The 16,828-nt window shown below is 45.0% G+C and overlaps 1 protein-coding gene across 4 annotated transcripts in view; it reads right to left on the bottom strand.

Annotated features, from left to right (window-relative positions):
• The window catches only part of LOC115131607 (collagen alpha-2(XI) chain-like), a 58,060-nt gene that overhangs the window by 26,635 nt on the left and 14,597 nt on the right, over positions 1-16,828 (bottom strand). For all 4 annotated transcript variants that reach the window (XM_029663443.2, XM_029663442.2, XM_029663444.2 and 1 more), the window contains exons 2-5: positions 7,620-7,781; positions 6,508-6,718; positions 5,824-5,986; positions 4,586-4,708 (exon numbers count right to left, since the gene is read on the bottom strand). In XM_029663443.2, the coding sequence (XP_029519303.2) occupies positions 4,586-4,708; positions 5,824-5,986; positions 6,508-6,718; positions 7,620-7,781 (659 nt within the window). The remainder of the gene's footprint in view (positions 1-4,585; positions 4,709-5,823; positions 5,987-6,507; positions 6,719-7,619; positions 7,782-16,828) is intronic.

The raw sequence follows: 16,828 nt of genomic DNA, 5'->3' as shown, positions 1-16,828 counted from the left end.
ACAACAGAAAAGGGACATTGAAAAACACAGGTATTTAGACAGACAGTTAAACTGAGGCACAGAGAGATTGACAGACAAATGGACAGACAGGGGCATATTTATGCCAGATCCAGGGGAAATGCATAACCATGGATGTACAGGGGGACAGACACATTGATACCTTATATTGACCAAAAGACAGGTAGACCGATTACAAAAGTCAAATATGTGGAAGCATGCAGTAAAATTTATACACATGAAAAGCAGAAATGCAGTGGTTAATCCCAGAAAGAATCAGACATGCAAATGATGTTAATACAGACACATCTGATACATGACAGCCCTTTCTTACCCACTGCTGTCTGAGTTGAATAATCCTTCCTTATCCTCAGCTAGTCATTTTGTACAATTGCTCCGTTGTTTTGTCATAACTGAGACTCAAACTGAGACTCAGACCCAGTGATATGATGTATGTCTACCTTTAATGCCTACTTTCATACAAAACATGTACTGCATTAATTAAGTTGTTATTTCCAAGTTGAGGGTAATAATCATATGAGCAATTGCAAAAAATGATAGCAAAATATATAAAGTCCATTGTTTTGTATTCATTTATTTTCCTTCCTTCTCTTGACAGTTGGTCCGGCCCAGTGTGGCCAGAGAATAAGGGAGAAAGGGGCAGTGGGACAGAGAATAAGGGAGAGAGGGGGAGTGGGACAGAGAATAAGGGAGAGAGGGGCAGTGTGGACAGAGAATAAGGGAGAGAGGGGGAGTGGGACAGAGAATAAGGGAGAGAGGGGCAGTGTGGACAGAGAATAAGGGAGAGAGGGGCAGTGTGGACAGAGAATAAGGGAGAGAGGGGGAGTGGGACAGAGAATAAGGGACAGAGGGGCAGTGTGGCCAGAGAATAAGGGAGAAAGGGGCAGTGGGACAGAGAATAAGGGAGAAAGGGGCAGTGGGACAGAGAATAAGGGAGAGAGGGGCAGTGTTGACAGAGAATAAGGGAGAGAGGGGGAGTGGGACAGAGAATAAGGGACAGAGGGGCAGTGTGGACAGAGAATAAGGGAGAGGGGGGAGTGGGACAGAGAATAAGGGACAGAGGGGCAGTGTGGACAGAGAATAAGGGAGAGAGGGGGAGTGTGGCCAGAGAATAAGGGACAGAGGGGCAGTGTGGACAGAGAATAAGGGACAGAGTGGCAGTGTGGCCAGAGAATAAGGGACAGAGGGGCAGTGTGGCCAGAGAATAAGGGACAGAGGGGCAGTGTGGACAGAGAATAAGGGAGAGAGGGGCAGTGTGGACAGAGAATAGGGGAGAGGGGGGGAGTGGGACAGAGAATAAGGGACAGAGGGGCAGTATGGCCAGAGAATAAGGGACAGAGGGGCAGTGTGGACAGAGAATAGGGGAGAGGGGGGGAGTGGGACAGAGAATAAGGGACAGAGGGGCAGTATGGCCAGAGAATAAGGGAGAGAGGGGCAGTGTGGACAGAGAATAAGGGAGAGAGGGGCAGTGTGGCCAGAGAATAAGGGACAGAGGGGCAGTATGGCCAGAGAATAAGGGAGAGAGGGGCAGTGTGGACAGAGAATAAGGGAGAGAGGGGCAGTGTGGACAGAGAATAGGGGAGAGGGGGGGAGTGGGACAGAGAATAAGGGACAGAGGGGCAGTATGGCCAGATAATAAGGGAGAGAGGGGCAGTGTGGACAGAGAATAAGGGACAGAGGGGCAGTATGGCCAGAGAATAAGGGACAGAGGGGCAGTATGGCCAGAGAATAAGGGAGAGAGGGGCAGTGTGGACAGAGAATAGGGGAGAGGGGGGGAGTGGGACAGAGAATAAGGGACAGAGGGGCAGTATGGCCAGATAATAAGGGAGAGAGGGGCAGTGTGGACAGAGAATAAGGGAGAGAGGGGCAGTGGGAGAGAGAATAAGGGAGAGAGGGGCAGTGTGGACAGAAAATAAGGGAGAGAGGGGCAGTGTGGCCAGAGAATAAGGGAGAGAGGGGCAGTGGGACAGAGAATAAGGGAGAGAGGGGCAGTGTGGCCAGAGAATAAGGGACAGAGGGGCAGTGTGGACAGAGAATAAGGGAGATAGGGGCAGTGGGACAGAGAATAAGGGAGAGAGGGGCAGTGTGGCCAGAGAATAAGGGAGAGAGGGGCAGTGTGGCCAGAGAATAAGGGAGAGAGAGGCAGTGTGGACAGAGAATAAGGGAGAGAGGGGGAGTGGGACAGAAAATAAGGGACAGAGGGGCAGTGTGGCCAGAGAATAAGGGAGAGAGGGGCAGTGTGGCCAGAGAATAAGGGAGAGAGGGGCAGTGTGGCCAGAGAATAAGGGAGAGAGAGGCAGTGTGGACAGAGAATAAGGGAGAGAGGGGGAGTGGGACAGAAAATAAGGGACAGAGGGGCAGTGTGGCCAGAGAATAAGGGAGAGAGGGGCAGTGTGGCCAGAGAATAAGGGAGAGAGAGGCAGTGTGGACAGAGAATAAGGGAGAGAGGGGGAGTGGGACAGAGAATAAGGGACAGAGGGGCAGTGTGGCCAGAGAATAAGGGAGAGAGGGGCAGTGTGGCCAGAGAATAAGGGAGAGAGGGGCAGTGGGACAGAGAATAAGGGAGAGAGGGGCAGTGTGTCCAGAGAATAAGGGAGAGAGGGGCAGTGTGGCCAGAGAATAAGGGAGAGAGGGGCAGTGTGGCCAGAGAATAAGGGAGAGAGGGGCAGTGGGACAGAGAATAAGGGAGAGAGGGGCAGTGGGACAGAGAATAAGGGAGAGAGGTGTGTGTGGCCAGAGAATAAGGGAGAGAGGTGTGTGTGGCCAGAGAATAAGGGAGAGAGGGGCAGTGTGGCCAGAGAATAAGGGAGAGAGGTGTGTGTGGCCAGAGAATAAGGGAGAGAGGGGCAGTGTGGCCAGAGAATAAGGGAGAGAGGTGTGTGTGCTGTACCTGGTCCCCCAGTGCCCCCACATTGTAAACATACCTACACATACTCATATATACGACAATGACAACATGTAAATGACATTAATACAACATTAATAACACAATGTTAATACAATGTGATTAGGTGAGGTGTAAAGAGGTGATGTCAGAGGACGAGTGGTCATGTGAATGACACCACGAGAAGGGTCGTATTACAGAGGAGAGTAGGGAGAAACAGAGTGGCGGGAGAGAGGCATGGCGACCTAAACTTTATTAATATGATATTGAAAAAATGTAACACACAAATTTAACTTACAAAAGGGATGTCATTATTTTTTAATGTACTGAGCCTGAACCTTATTTGTCTTCACACCTCTTTCCCTGTGCCTCTCTCTCTCTCCCTCCTTTCCCTCTATTTTGATTCTCTTGCTCCCCTTTTTACCTGTTGAGTGGGGCCCCTTGGTCGGGGGGAGGTTAGGTGGACAGAGGAGGGGGGGGGGCTGTTGTTTCACCATAATAATAGAGGTACTCATGGTCATCTTACTCCTCATCAAAGTACTGAGAGAGATGGGGGTGTGGCCAAGAGGGTCGTGCAGGCAGAGGAATGGAGGCAGTGGAATGAAGGACAGGAGGTGCGAAGAGTGAGTTTCAAAGGCAGAGAAAGGCAGAGGGGGTGGACAGGAAGGCATGAAAGGAGAAGTGAAGGGGGAAATATGGTGGGGATGAGCGCGTTGGAAAAGAAAAGAAAAGAAAGCAATGTTTTTCGATTCATTAGGACTCCATGTGTTGATTAATGTCTGGAGAGCTATTAATGGAGACACACGGAGGATCTTGATGAATGAGAAAACAAACGCAATGAATAAAACCACACCGATTTATATTCATTCCACAGCACTCATTTCAGCAGCATTTCTAACACATGTTTTCTGTGATTGGTGCATCCAACGTGATAATTCTCCTTATACTCATGAAATTAAATGTAGCGAAGCAGGCTACTTGTATCATCCTCTTTCCCCGACCTTTCTGTCTTCCATTTTGTTCTAAAACAGACTTTTATTCCAGTTGAGTGCATATCAACTGTGATTCAATGCTTGTGCGTCTATATTGAAATAAGTCTTGCACCAGGATTTCAACAAACACAAACAAATTAAAAACGTCATTCTTCTGATGAGTTTCTCATAAGTTTGCCTGTATTACTGACGTACTACGGCATTGTTTAATGTTGTATTGTTTGTTGTGGTAGAGAAAGGGCTCTGCTTTTATTGAATTCCCTCAGAACACACGTAGGTGAGGGGGAAAGTGGGTAGATACAAACTCAGAACGCGAGAGGACAGAGCAGCACTTTGATGACTTCCTGGAGCTGTCGATGGCTGGCGAGGATGAGGCCTCACTGCCTTCAGTGAGCAGAGGGGTTTGTGTGGACATCCCTTCATATCACTGTATATTGGGGGCTTGGGATAGCAGCACTGCACTATGCTATCCTGTGTTGTGTTGCACTGGGATGCGTGGTCCTGAGTTGCTTTATGCTGTGGCCGTGATGTTTGAAGTAGCTGGACTGCAAAGAGAGACTCTAGTGACGTGAGCTCCAAGTGGTAAACGTACTATAGACAACTGTTGTGACTTGTGGTGGCGCATTGGGCGAATCCTAATTCCCTTCCAGGTTGCTGTTCAGTGTCTGTAGTGTTTTGCTGTGTTACTCACGTATGTGTTGGGGTCCTGGGACTGGGTCTTGGGTAGAGGGGAGTCACAATCGGGGCTGTAGTGTTCACAGAAGTCATAAGCAGCCTGAGGGTTGGATGCGATCAGCAGCTGTTGGATATCGCCCTGTGGGAATTAGAAAACCGAAAGAAAGCCTCATTGAAATGAGAAGTAATATCATTTGAATCAGTTCCTGAGCTGAAAGCAGATCCGCTGCCGTTGAAGGGAGAAGGGTCCATCGGGTTTTTGCTGGACAAACAAGAAGAAGAAGAACATGAAGGTTAACGAAGAACATTGCAGTCATTGTGAGAGGTTCAGCTTGGTAATGCCATAACATGGTAGCCAGTTTACTGAAGCAGATATTAATGAAAGTGCTACCATTACAACAGACAGTAATGGTAACCGTGTCCCAGGAGACTCCACATTCCTGGCCCCCTTTTCCTTTCAGACCACAAACCTGTAAAAACTTGATCGGTCAAAGAAAGAAGTTAGACCCATTTTCAGTCTTTCTACCCATTCTGTTCAGGAAGGAGAGGAGACGAGAAAAGATAGCAGTCTAATAATATTGGGACAGGTATATCTCTATGGTACTAGGGTCATGTATGTCTCTATGGTACTAGGGTCATGTATGTCTCTATGGTAGTAGTGTCATGTATTTCTCTATGGTACTAATGTCATGTATATCTCTATGGTACTAGTGTCATGTATGTCTCTATGGCACTAGTGTCATGTATGTCTCTATGGCACTAGTGTCATTTATGTCTCTATGGTACTAGTGTCATGTATGTCTCTATGGCACTAGTGTCATGTATGTCTCTATGGCACTAGTGTCATGTATGTCTCTATGGTACTAGTGTCATGTATGTCTCTATGGTACTAGTGTCATGTATGTCTCTATGGTACTAGTGTCATGTATGTCTCTATGGTACTAGTGTCATGTATGTCTCTATGGTACTAGTGTCATGTATGTCTCTATGGTACTAGTGTCATGTATGTCTCTATGGTACTAGTGTCATGTATGTCTCTATGGTACTAGTGTCATGTATGTCTCTATGGTACTAGTGTCATTCATATCTCTATGGCACTAGTGTCATGTATGTCTCTATGGCACTAGTGTCATGTATGTCTCTATGGCACTAGTGTCATGTATGTCTCTATGGCACTAGTATCATTTATATCTCTATGGTACTAGTGTCATTCATATCTCTATGGCACTAGTGACTAACTGTGTGACCTCTGACCTGGAAGACCTCATCGTCCAGCAGGCGTGCTCCGAACACGGTGATGCCCTTGGTATCCACCACGGGGCTGTTGCTGCGAGGCAGGGCTCTGGTCATGCGCTTCTTACAGTCCAGGAGCAGGGTGACGTTCTTCTTCGACACAGAGATAGCGATGCGGTGCCACCTACAGGCAGGGAGGAGGTAAAGCACAACTGTGTAATGTGCTGGAGGGGGTTGCTTAATTAATGGAAACCCCAATATGTACAGTGTAAGTTGTACGTGTGTGTGTGTTTGAAAAACTTATGGGACCCCCAGCCGTTCCACGTACTTGAACTGTTCCAGAGCTAGCACACCAGATTCAAATCGTCAACTAATTATCAAGCCCTTGATAAGTTGGATCGGCGACTTAGTTCAGGGCTACAACAAAATTGTGAAACTTCTGAGGGTCCTTGAGGAGAGGTTTAAAAACCACTGTTCTGGGACACTGAGGCAAAATGGGTCAAATCTCATGACAACCCAGCAAGATCTGACTAATCAACAAGATATCCATATGATGTAACGCAGTTGCATAAAACAAAAACAAGCATGCAAACACTGAAAACCGTAGTCCATCAAACAAACCCAGTACACATGCAAATACTGACACAGGCACACACACACACACACACACACACACACAGAGCCGCGGGACGCGTTGTTACTGACTTGCCGTCGGCCAGGTTGACGCCACTGAAGAGGGGGTAGTCCTCGGGGGCGGGCTTGCCGGTCTGGTCCTCGTACAGGAAGACGGGGGAGCGTCCCAGCTCCACACCCAGCTGCTGGACACCCTGCTCACTGTAGATGGACAACAGGAAGGCCTGGAGGCCCGCATGGGCCTTGACCAGGGCCATGATGGAGAAGTTCTCCGGGAAACGACCTGAAGGGGGGGGGGGGCATGAAGGGAGGAAAAGAGGAGAAAGAGGAATGGAGGAAAGAAAGAAGAGGGGAGAGGGAGGCATTGAGGGAAGAAGGACATTAGACACAGGAGAGGGGTAGACGACTGATGACAAATTCGAGTTAGGGGTGTCTAAGTGTAGACAGATGCACATTTTATTGGATCTTAAAGGTGAGGGTTTGAAGGATTGAAGTGTGAACAGACATAAGAGGTGGGTGTCGAAAAAATCTAAAACCCAGACTAAGAAAATGAGCTTCTGACTTTTCAGGATATCTTTCAACCACATAAGTGCTACTTACAATCCTAGCGCGCTTCAGGGTTTCAGACGATAGTTAGTTGGCCCTTCATTTGTTTAGGCTCTTCCAAAGGCATTTACATTTCACATGCTCTTGCACTAAATAATTATATGCCTAACGCAAAAGCAATCTAGCACTAAAGCTGCAAAGTTATGGCCCAACTAACCTCCTTATGGTAATTGTAGGATGAAAATAAACTCTAAAACCGAACAACAATGATAAGAACCACCAAAAGAGACAAAAATAGCCATCATGACACATTACAAAAATAAATTCACAGAATTCACGTGGCATAAATTGTATGCCCCCGTCTGTGTCCATTATTTCAGCAATCCATCCCATTTACAGGTAATGTCGACCACATCTTTCCAAGTCAACCTGAGAGATGAGGTGTGTTGAGGCTTCAGTCCAGTTGAGGCCTGGGTCGTGTTCATTAGGGCACCCAACGGAAGGCATTTTAAAGCGCTTTGCAACGGAAAACAAAAATGAACATTTCTTATTAGGAAAGTCCATGTAGTCCCTCCCTGTTTGAATCCGTTTTCTTCCGAACAGGACCCTAGTTAGACATGGATATAGAGGTACTGTACCTGAGAAGAGCTGATTGGTGGGGGCAGAGATCTGGGCCTTCTTGGTGATGCGGTAGGCGTGGTCAGCGGAGCCGGCACGGCGGGAGGTGCAGAAGCCTGGAACCTTCCGCACCCCTTCGGGGAGAGAGGGCAGCTGCAGCATCCGCAACACATCCACTGGATCTGAGAAGAGACGGAGAAAGAGAGAGAAAGGGTTAATAGACCAAACTGCATGGAGTTATGGTCGTGATCCTTTGTTACATCTTCATGAATGGACTCTATCATGATATAGCTTTGACATTGAAACCAATTGACTAGAATCACCTTACATATAATAATTTGTTTCTTTATAGGTTGTGGTCTGAGACCCACCACCACAGACAACAACCATTCCAGTAAGATGTGTAGATTCAATATTAGGCCTATATCCTACACCTACACTCATCCAGAGGTCAAAGTATCATAGACATAATTATTTCTGTAAGAAAAATACATGCAAAACGTTTTTACGGCAATAGAAGGTCCCCAAGTCTAGTCCACCATCTATCTAACCTGAGGAACAGGCTCCTCTATTCAACCAGTGTCTGTCAAGCAAATATAACAAGTACCATAAATGGGATAGTGCTGAGTCATGGACGTCTGTGCAATCAGAATAAACCGACCGCAGACATCACCACCAATCTCACATCCTGCCTCCATACCAGGTATGACTGTCTGTCACCCATACTTTGCTTGGCTGAACCAATGGGTTGACTCCTCAGGGCCAGTTTCCCAGGCCTAAACCAATGGGCTGACTCCTCAGGGCCAGTTTCCCAGGCCTAAACCAATGGGCTGACTCCTCAGGGCCAGGTTCCCAGGTCTACATTAAGCCTACATCTGGACTAAAAAGCACTTTCAATAGGGATTCTCCATTTAGCATACTCTTTAGCTAAGACTAGGCTTAATCTGGGAAGCTGGCCCTCACTCAATGTGCCACGTTGAACCTGTCTATTCATCCCAAGTAAGAATTGGTTGGATATGCAAGAAGGCATGCTTGAATTCATGTACTCAACACAGCACTTATTACTTCCAGCATGCCCTATTACCTAGCAGGATAAATCGTTTAGACTCCACCCAGTTACCAATTTAGCCGGAATGGGGCACTTGGTTAGTTCCGGAATGTGACTAAGTTCCTAGACACTCCAACAAGAGAGCAGTGTGTACAGCCTAAACAAGATAAGGTACTCCCCATCTTTCTTCACTATGTTTCAGTGGAGGGACTTTTCTCAAGGTTGTATTATTGCAGTCAAGAGTTGGTCTTGGCTGCCCTGTCTGTGTTCGAAACGCTAGGTCAATTTCTTCTATACCGTTAGTGGGCGGCAACGTTTCATTTGTAGCGCACCCTGCAGTGACACTAGTCCTAATATCCTTATGATGCCAGTCAAGCATTTTACAGGCAGTAAGTATTGGAATGACTGAATTACCACAGACCTTTAATGTTGCCATTACATAAAAAAAAAAAAAAAACAGTAAGCCACATTTACTATAGCCATTTCCAGCCACTTTGACGAATAAGCACTTTGAAACGAAAGACAAAAGCAATCCTAGCCTGGAATAGGATTGTATCTTTTGATCATTGAAAAATGGCCCCAAACAAAGCACATTCATATGTAATGATATGATTCTCTTATTCCCATAAGCCAGTCTGTACTCTGTATTGGAGTCTCAATGTAAAATGAACTGGACCATATGATATTATATCATTTTCATGACAATGATCCAATCCAGGCTAATTGTGTTTAGGTCACACCCTGCTAGCAACATGTTTGAAGGCCTCAGATGACAATATTTATGGTGAACTCTCAAATGGTGCGTTAATATTGACTCAGAGAATCGGGCCCACGGTCTGTTAGCAGCACACTAACTGAGAGAGAGAGAGGGAAAAGGAGGGATCAACGGTGTAGCAGAGGGGGAATTCTCTACAGACAGAGAGAGTGGGAGAGTGATACTGTAATGCCCCATTAACTCTCCAAAACAGGAACTGGGATAACGAGCCGTGGGGGAGAGAGGGAGAGAAAGAGAGAGAAGGTGGTAGAAAGAGGGAGAGAGCGAAGGAGAAAGAGAGAGGATGAGAGCGACCGTGAGAGAGGGACGAGAGCGAAAGGGGACGAGAGAGAGGGGAGGAGAGAAACCGCGATAGCACGGCTGTGTCAGACTCCACCGCAGGATCACGCACACAATGAACATCTCTGTCTCGGCCCGCTCACCGCTGCTCTGCTCAATGGGCCCTTCCTGTCAGTAGGCCTTGGGAGAGGAGAACGAACCAAAATATAACTTCAGAAATACACAACCCCCCCCAAAAAAAAAAAAAACACGGGACAAGGAGCGGAAAATATGGAGCCAGACGGAGTTAGACAAGGCAGGCACGCAGGCAAACCCCCACTTTCTCTTTGCCTGCTTTCTTTCTTCTCTCGCCCTCCCCTTTAACCACTCACGTATGGTCACAGTGTAGAGACCACCCTGTACACAGCGTCACTAAATGGGAGTGCCGGGTGTGTCAAGGGAGTTAACACCCTGTGCTGTAAATGAGAATCATTCTGTTGTCCTTCACGTTGCTTTATTCACAGCAAAATAGTCAAACAAAACGCGATGTGTTATTGTCACATACACCGGATAGTGAGCTACAGTGATTATGGAATCACATTGCCCAATCGCACAGTCATTGAACTAGCCTATCCATTTTCTTTCATGGAAATAGCTTACATACATGTACAGTAGTATGCTCCGTCCATTATAAACCAGAATGTTAGAAATTGTTCATGGTGTCTTTTATATGCAGGCCTAGAAGAAAAATGATTCACATATAGCATTATGCCCAATCAAAACTATTCTAAATGTAAGACAATTGGGAGATATAGTGCAACGTAATGAAGTGCAGGTAAAGAAATATGATTTGATTTGATTGATTTGAAACAGGAGCTGGGCGGCAGCTTTATTAATGTAATTAACTTAATTGACCACTAGATGGGGCTAGGTCAGACACAGAACTCTCCTGACAGCTGTCAGAAAGGAGGGTGAAACGTGACAGAACGCTCAGATAGAAAAGTACTGTGTAGAGCAGACGTGATTGTCTGTCAGGTAGAATAAGGACTCCTGTTAGCTCTATTCATTACATTTCTATCTGCAGTTGCATGTCTTATTTCACCCTCAATTATTTCCAAAGGTATAATTAACCTTAAAATACACACAATATATTGGGGGTGAAAAGCAATCTATGCCTTGATAGGATGGCATAAAACACTGATGGATATAGCCTACTGTTTCATTGTATTCGTGACAGAATGCACACTGTACAGCACACACACTAAGGCACACACACACACCAATAAAACCATTCAACAGTGTTCATAACTGATCATAGTTTAAACACTGAGTCCATACATCCAAGACAATACATCTTTGACCATAAAACAGCTAACTGACCCAAACACCAACTGTCCAAACACAGAGACTGGGAACAGACACTGTTGAAGGAGACTAGGAGACATGACAATACACACGCTGAACAGAGCCCTTTGAAACCACTGCAGACCAGATCAGTCACACTCCAGATGACCCTCTAGACTTTTGTAACACTGTCCAACTTTAAACAAGGAGGGTGAGAACCAGGACTGAGGAGCGTTCTTCACCTCACCCCGTGGGTAACCTCTTGTTTCCCGCCTCCACCCCCGATCTTTTCACTCTTTCTTCTGGGGCCTCCTCGTAAGGCTCCAAATACCAGACAGACCCGCAGCCTGACACATTGACCTCTGACCTTTACTGCCACACCAAACAGACATTGTTAGAGAGAGAGACAGTGAGAAAAACAAAGAGAGAGAGAGAGAGAGACAACAGAAAAGAGTTGCAGACAGGATGGAATGAGAAGGAGACAAAAATAGGATGAGAAAAGAGATATAAAACATAGATGACACGGAAGACGATTCTTGCCTTCGAAAAAGGACCCTGATCAAATCCAAGTTGGTCCTCGATTTCCTCGCTTTGAACTCTCACTCTATCGTTCTCTCCAGCCAACCACAACAGTTAGGCATGTGTGTTCAGCTCAGACTGGAGGTTAGGCCTATAATTTGTATCATTCTCTATAGTTATAATGTATTTATAATCATCCATGTACACAGACAGTTAATTTCCATTATAACCACCCGCACTATAAAAAGGAGTTATTGAGACATATGATACACATATATTTATATACAATTCCGATTTAATATGAAAGACAGCACAACTTGTCACTGCTGTAGAGATTTCAAAGTGAGGTAAAATCTTTGGAAGAGTTGCCTGGGGTTAAAGTGCTAGAGACGACTGAAGATTGACGAACTCAACCGCAAGTTGAGAAACTTCTAACGACGTCTAGCCGTCAAACCATTCCACAAAACCACTGATGAAACGTTGCCGTGTCATACAATTAAAGAAACCACCTGTCATCTGTCATGTACATGCAGTGTTGGGCACGATCAGCGTTTCAAACAGCTTCGCTAACACACCTCCATGTCTGCTCCTAATATGGTCATGGGTGTCTCCAAACACGTTTCATCCGACAGAGACGTTACTAGACAGGAGATCACATTATCAGACAATCTGTTGTAAGCCCCTGACTACAGCTTAGGTCTAACCTAGTAACAGATGCACTTCCTTTTGTCTGAGGCCTGCAGCCTCTGGAGAAAAAAACATTCAGTAGAGAGAAGATCACAATAGGTGCTATAAAGAAGATCACAATAGGTGCTATAAAGAAGATCACAATAGGTGCTATAAAGAAGATCACAATAGGTGCTATAAAGAAGATCACAATAGGTGCTATAAAGAAGATCACAAGTCAAACGCCACAAAACGTGACATAGGAAAGCCCTCATTCTTCTGCGTATGGGATCGTACCCTCAAGCAACTCCGGGTGAATGGTAGGGTAAGACAAGCAGGACAGCATGGTGGACAGTGGTGAATCGCAGCTCGTTCTGTTTAATATGAAGCTAGTGAGGAGGTGGACTAGCTATAGCCTGGTTAAAACAGACTTGAGTGCTACGTTCACTGATGTTGTACTTCGAACGCAGCGTTCAGTCTGGTTTAACCAGGCTAGGAACCTAACCATTGCCCTACGCTACAAAATGTAGCGCTACCCCCCGACCGGCAGTTCTACCGCAGAGTGCCAACGTGGACCGTGACGAATGTTCCGCCAGTTCAGTACAGCCAGTGACTCAGTTGGGCCTAGGACAGGATTAGCCCTTAAGGGAGGATACCCGGACCACAATATGATAGGCCTTGGTGGCCTACTAAAACATACAAGCCCAAGACAGCCACTGCCAAATAAAGAACTGAAGCAAAGTTGGAAGGCTAAGATACTGCACATGTCTTCTTGACAGTTAGGCCTAGTATCCAACAGAAGCACGAGCAAGAATTCCAACTCGGGGAGTAACAACTTAGTGCCTTTCCATGTTAAACACATGGCTGAACTTGTCCCACATCCTAACCAGGGGACCCACAACTCTGTTTTACATGTAAGTCCAAACGCAATGCCTTTTATAGATATACAACATAAACTGTTGTCACTTTGTAATGTTACATAGCTGCCATAACCATGAGTCTGACTGGTAACCAGTGTTTTACCCAATAAATTACTGAGAGTTTATACACAGAGTGCGACTCTCTTGATAAAAAAAAAAAATAGATAACAGTGAAATCAAACCAGACTTTAACAAAGTATACCAAAGAGCTTAAACCTAATTTACCACTGAGACTAGGAATGGTGATAAAGTCAGCCTTGTGAAATACTGCTGTGGAACTATGCAGATTACAGAACAATAAGGTATCATCATCGTTTATGGAGACCCTTGGAAACAGCCAATCCGAATTGGGGAATTCCCTTCAGTAAAATCACCTAGCATTTTGACATGTTTATCGGTGAACATTGTCTCGAATTCGAACATCATGTGAGGTGGGAGACGATGGCAGGCTATGATTTTTCATCTCTAAATGGCCCACTATGTTATATGAAGGGGGTCAGGGGTGATATAGACCGTACAAGCAGCCATTTAAACACAGAAACTGTCTGGACAACACTAAAATAGCAAGAGAATTCTAGATGACTAGGTCCATAAATTCTAACTACACTTCCGGATTAGACTGTACAATAGCAGAATGCATGATCTGTCATTTCTATTCTTACATCTCATGCATGTCCCACTAATGGACAGCTGAGGCCTTCAAACATATATAAAATATTGCCAGTCTGAAATAATTGATACAAATCTACATGCAAAATTACCCATCTGAGTTCCCGAACACTCCAACACACTTCCTACAACCAGGGAAATGACAGTGATTAGTCTACCAGGAACAGTAGGTCTAGACTGACACTGTATGATTACGCTTTGGCACACTTTGGCAAGTCAATTTTCAGAAAACCCTTGAAGGAAAGATGTCTAACTATCTGTCTCGCAAAACCCAAATCATCTCCTCAAAAGCAGAGCGTGGAAAGTGCCTCTAGTCTGACGGGGTCTAGTCTGATGGGGTCTAGTCTGATGGGGTCTAGTCTGATGGGCTACTGCGGTTAGTCTGACATTTATGGTGGGCGGCGACGTGAAGTGGGTAGGCCCTTTTTTGACACTGCAAGATTTCGGATTTACAGCTTTACATGGTTGATACGCAGTTAGGGCCTTAGGTCGTGCACGTTTAACATCTACACTATGGCCGCGGTCTGGGCCAAGTCCTAAGTCTACGTCTGGGTGTGCGGAGTGGGATGTGGGCAACTGGGGGGGGTGTGGGTTCATGACACATGGTGGATGACTTGATGCCCCTTTGGTTTTTCTTTGTGGGCTCTTGACCAACCCTGAACCACTCATCAACTCCAATGATAAGTGAACGGAGGAGACGGACACCTCTCATGGTACACTAACACTAGGCCCTTGTGACTGAACAGTTTCTCCTAGGTAGTGTGGTGGTCTGACGAGATCTCCACCACCGCTGCTTCCTGTTGGAGGCAGCTAAACGCGGCTACGGGTACTGCTCAACTTCAGGGACAACATGCAACAAGCAATGACAAGGCAAGGAGAAAAAGAGGGAGAGGGGAAGAGAGAGTGAGAGGGAGAGCGAGAGCGAGAGAGAGAGAGAGAGAGAGAGAGAACAAGAAATATGTGAATAATATGTCCCACGTGGGAAAAAAAGACAAGACAAAGGGACAATAAAGGAGACAGGCATCCAGTTGCAGAGTACACATAGATGAATACTCAGACGTATGTACACCCACAAGCATGCCTGTGGCATAGGCTGAGAACAAATAGCCAGGGCCCTACTAATCGGCCCCACAGTGGCTCTATTCACTACCTCTGTGACTGCTAGGGGGAGGAAGAGTGCAAGAGCGCAGGGGAAAGAGGGTGTCAGTGAGGGAAGGTGTTTTTTTTTGGAATATGTGAGACAGACCGTTCTTTGAGAATGATTGCTTTGAAATTAGGTTGAGGAACATCCATGTTAAGAAAATATTGCCCACATATTTTGTTCATTTACAAAACCCTGCTTTCATTCCTTGTACCATCTGTGTCTGTCCTGCTATATATGCGCACTTTTTTTTTTACCCCAGATGGAAGGGAATAAACAGTAGGGGCAGACCTTCTGGAGGGAGCCACAGCACAGACCATCTCTAATTCGGATTTTCATTGCCTGGGTGGGGACCTGTTTTAGTGTTTAGCCTATATCCACATGCCATTTGTGAACATCATAAACCAAGAAGCTATCACGCAGTAGCATGGGTAGTAGCAGGAGTTTGAATGAATGTTTAGATACGGCCTTGTCTTACAAACGTGCGCAAGGACACTTCCGCACAAGTGTGCCTAACTATGGAAAGAAGATTATACCAATCCATCGAATATTCTGTTCGTTGAGTAATTATCATAAAGAGAAAGCACTTCTGAACTTGTAAATTATCTTATGCATTTCTGCAAGCACACTCCATCCATATAGTTCATAACGTGAGAAAAAAACAGTCCAAGGTATCAGAGACACAGAGGTGCACATTCATTTGAAAGGGGCACTTCATCACCCGAAATGTTTTTTAAAAATCCATAGGGTTCACAGACGTATAAAAAAAGACAACTGTACAAAGCGAACATACACTCCGAGACACATACGCTTTCACTCTCCGTACCTCTCTCTCCCCGACTCGTTCTCGCAGAAGCGCACACTCCCGTATAATAACCTATTCATAAAAAGCAAAAATGTTCAGACTTCCTCCTCCAAAATACACACAGCAGTCGGACGACGGGAAAATGCAATCGGCTCGGCAATCTGAAATTCGTACTCGAGCCAAGGAAAACAGAAGAGTGCACACATTATGTTACAAACCCCCATCCGTACACACCAGCATCTATTCCCACTTAAAACGCCTAGGGCATTAAAGCGTAATTAACCAAAACTGAAGAATAAAGTCGCATTCATTCAATGTCGCACCTGAAGAGAACAGCTATGTGTTTTGAAAATGTTGGCCATATTAATATATTACGTTGCGAATATCTTCCAAGAAGTTTCCCATGCAGGCACCACAAGCAGTGTCCTTTTTACATACATTTGGGATAAAGCTCAATATGCAATTGCTATATAAAACTGTAAGATATTATTGTTATGCTATAATATAATTATACGAGTGCCTATTATATTAGCATAATAAGGTGTCACATTTAATGGTTCAATTGTAGGCCTATTATTAGTTACCTATGTCCAAATGAATAAATAAATAATTGATAAAAGTTAAATTCTACGGAAGTAACATTTTACTAAGAACATAACTAGTAGAGTTGTGGGAATGAATGGTACCTCTGTGTTAATTAAACATGACGGAAACATCCAAATGCGCATGTTATAATGTAGTGGTCAATCACGGAATTGCCGTCCTGCCTAGAAGACATTCTTTGACACCAAATTCTTCGAAAAAACATTGACGCTGTTGAATCGTAAAATAAATAGTTATCCATGTATAATTAAAAGTATTATAATCATAACGATAACTGATAAAAAAAAAGCTAAATTATTAGTAGACCTAATTAAAAGTATTGATCGGCTATTGTCGATTAGGGTATTGTTAAGCATAAGCTGTTGTTCGCTTTAAACTGCTTATTGTTCAAAAGGATCACATAAATCAATAATATGATTCAATCATGATACAGTAACTTAATAAAAACAATGGTAACTATTTTTAGAAACCGAAGAAAAAA

Source organism: Oncorhynchus nerka, linkage group LG7 (genome assembly GCF_034236695.1).
Source record: "Oncorhynchus nerka isolate Pitt River linkage group LG7, Oner_Uvic_2.0, whole genome shotgun sequence".
Lineage (NCBI taxonomy): Eukaryota > Metazoa > Chordata > Actinopteri > Salmoniformes > Salmonidae > Oncorhynchus > Oncorhynchus nerka.
Note: the sequence above shows the minus strand (reverse complement) of the source record. Positions and strands in the feature narration are given on the sequence as shown.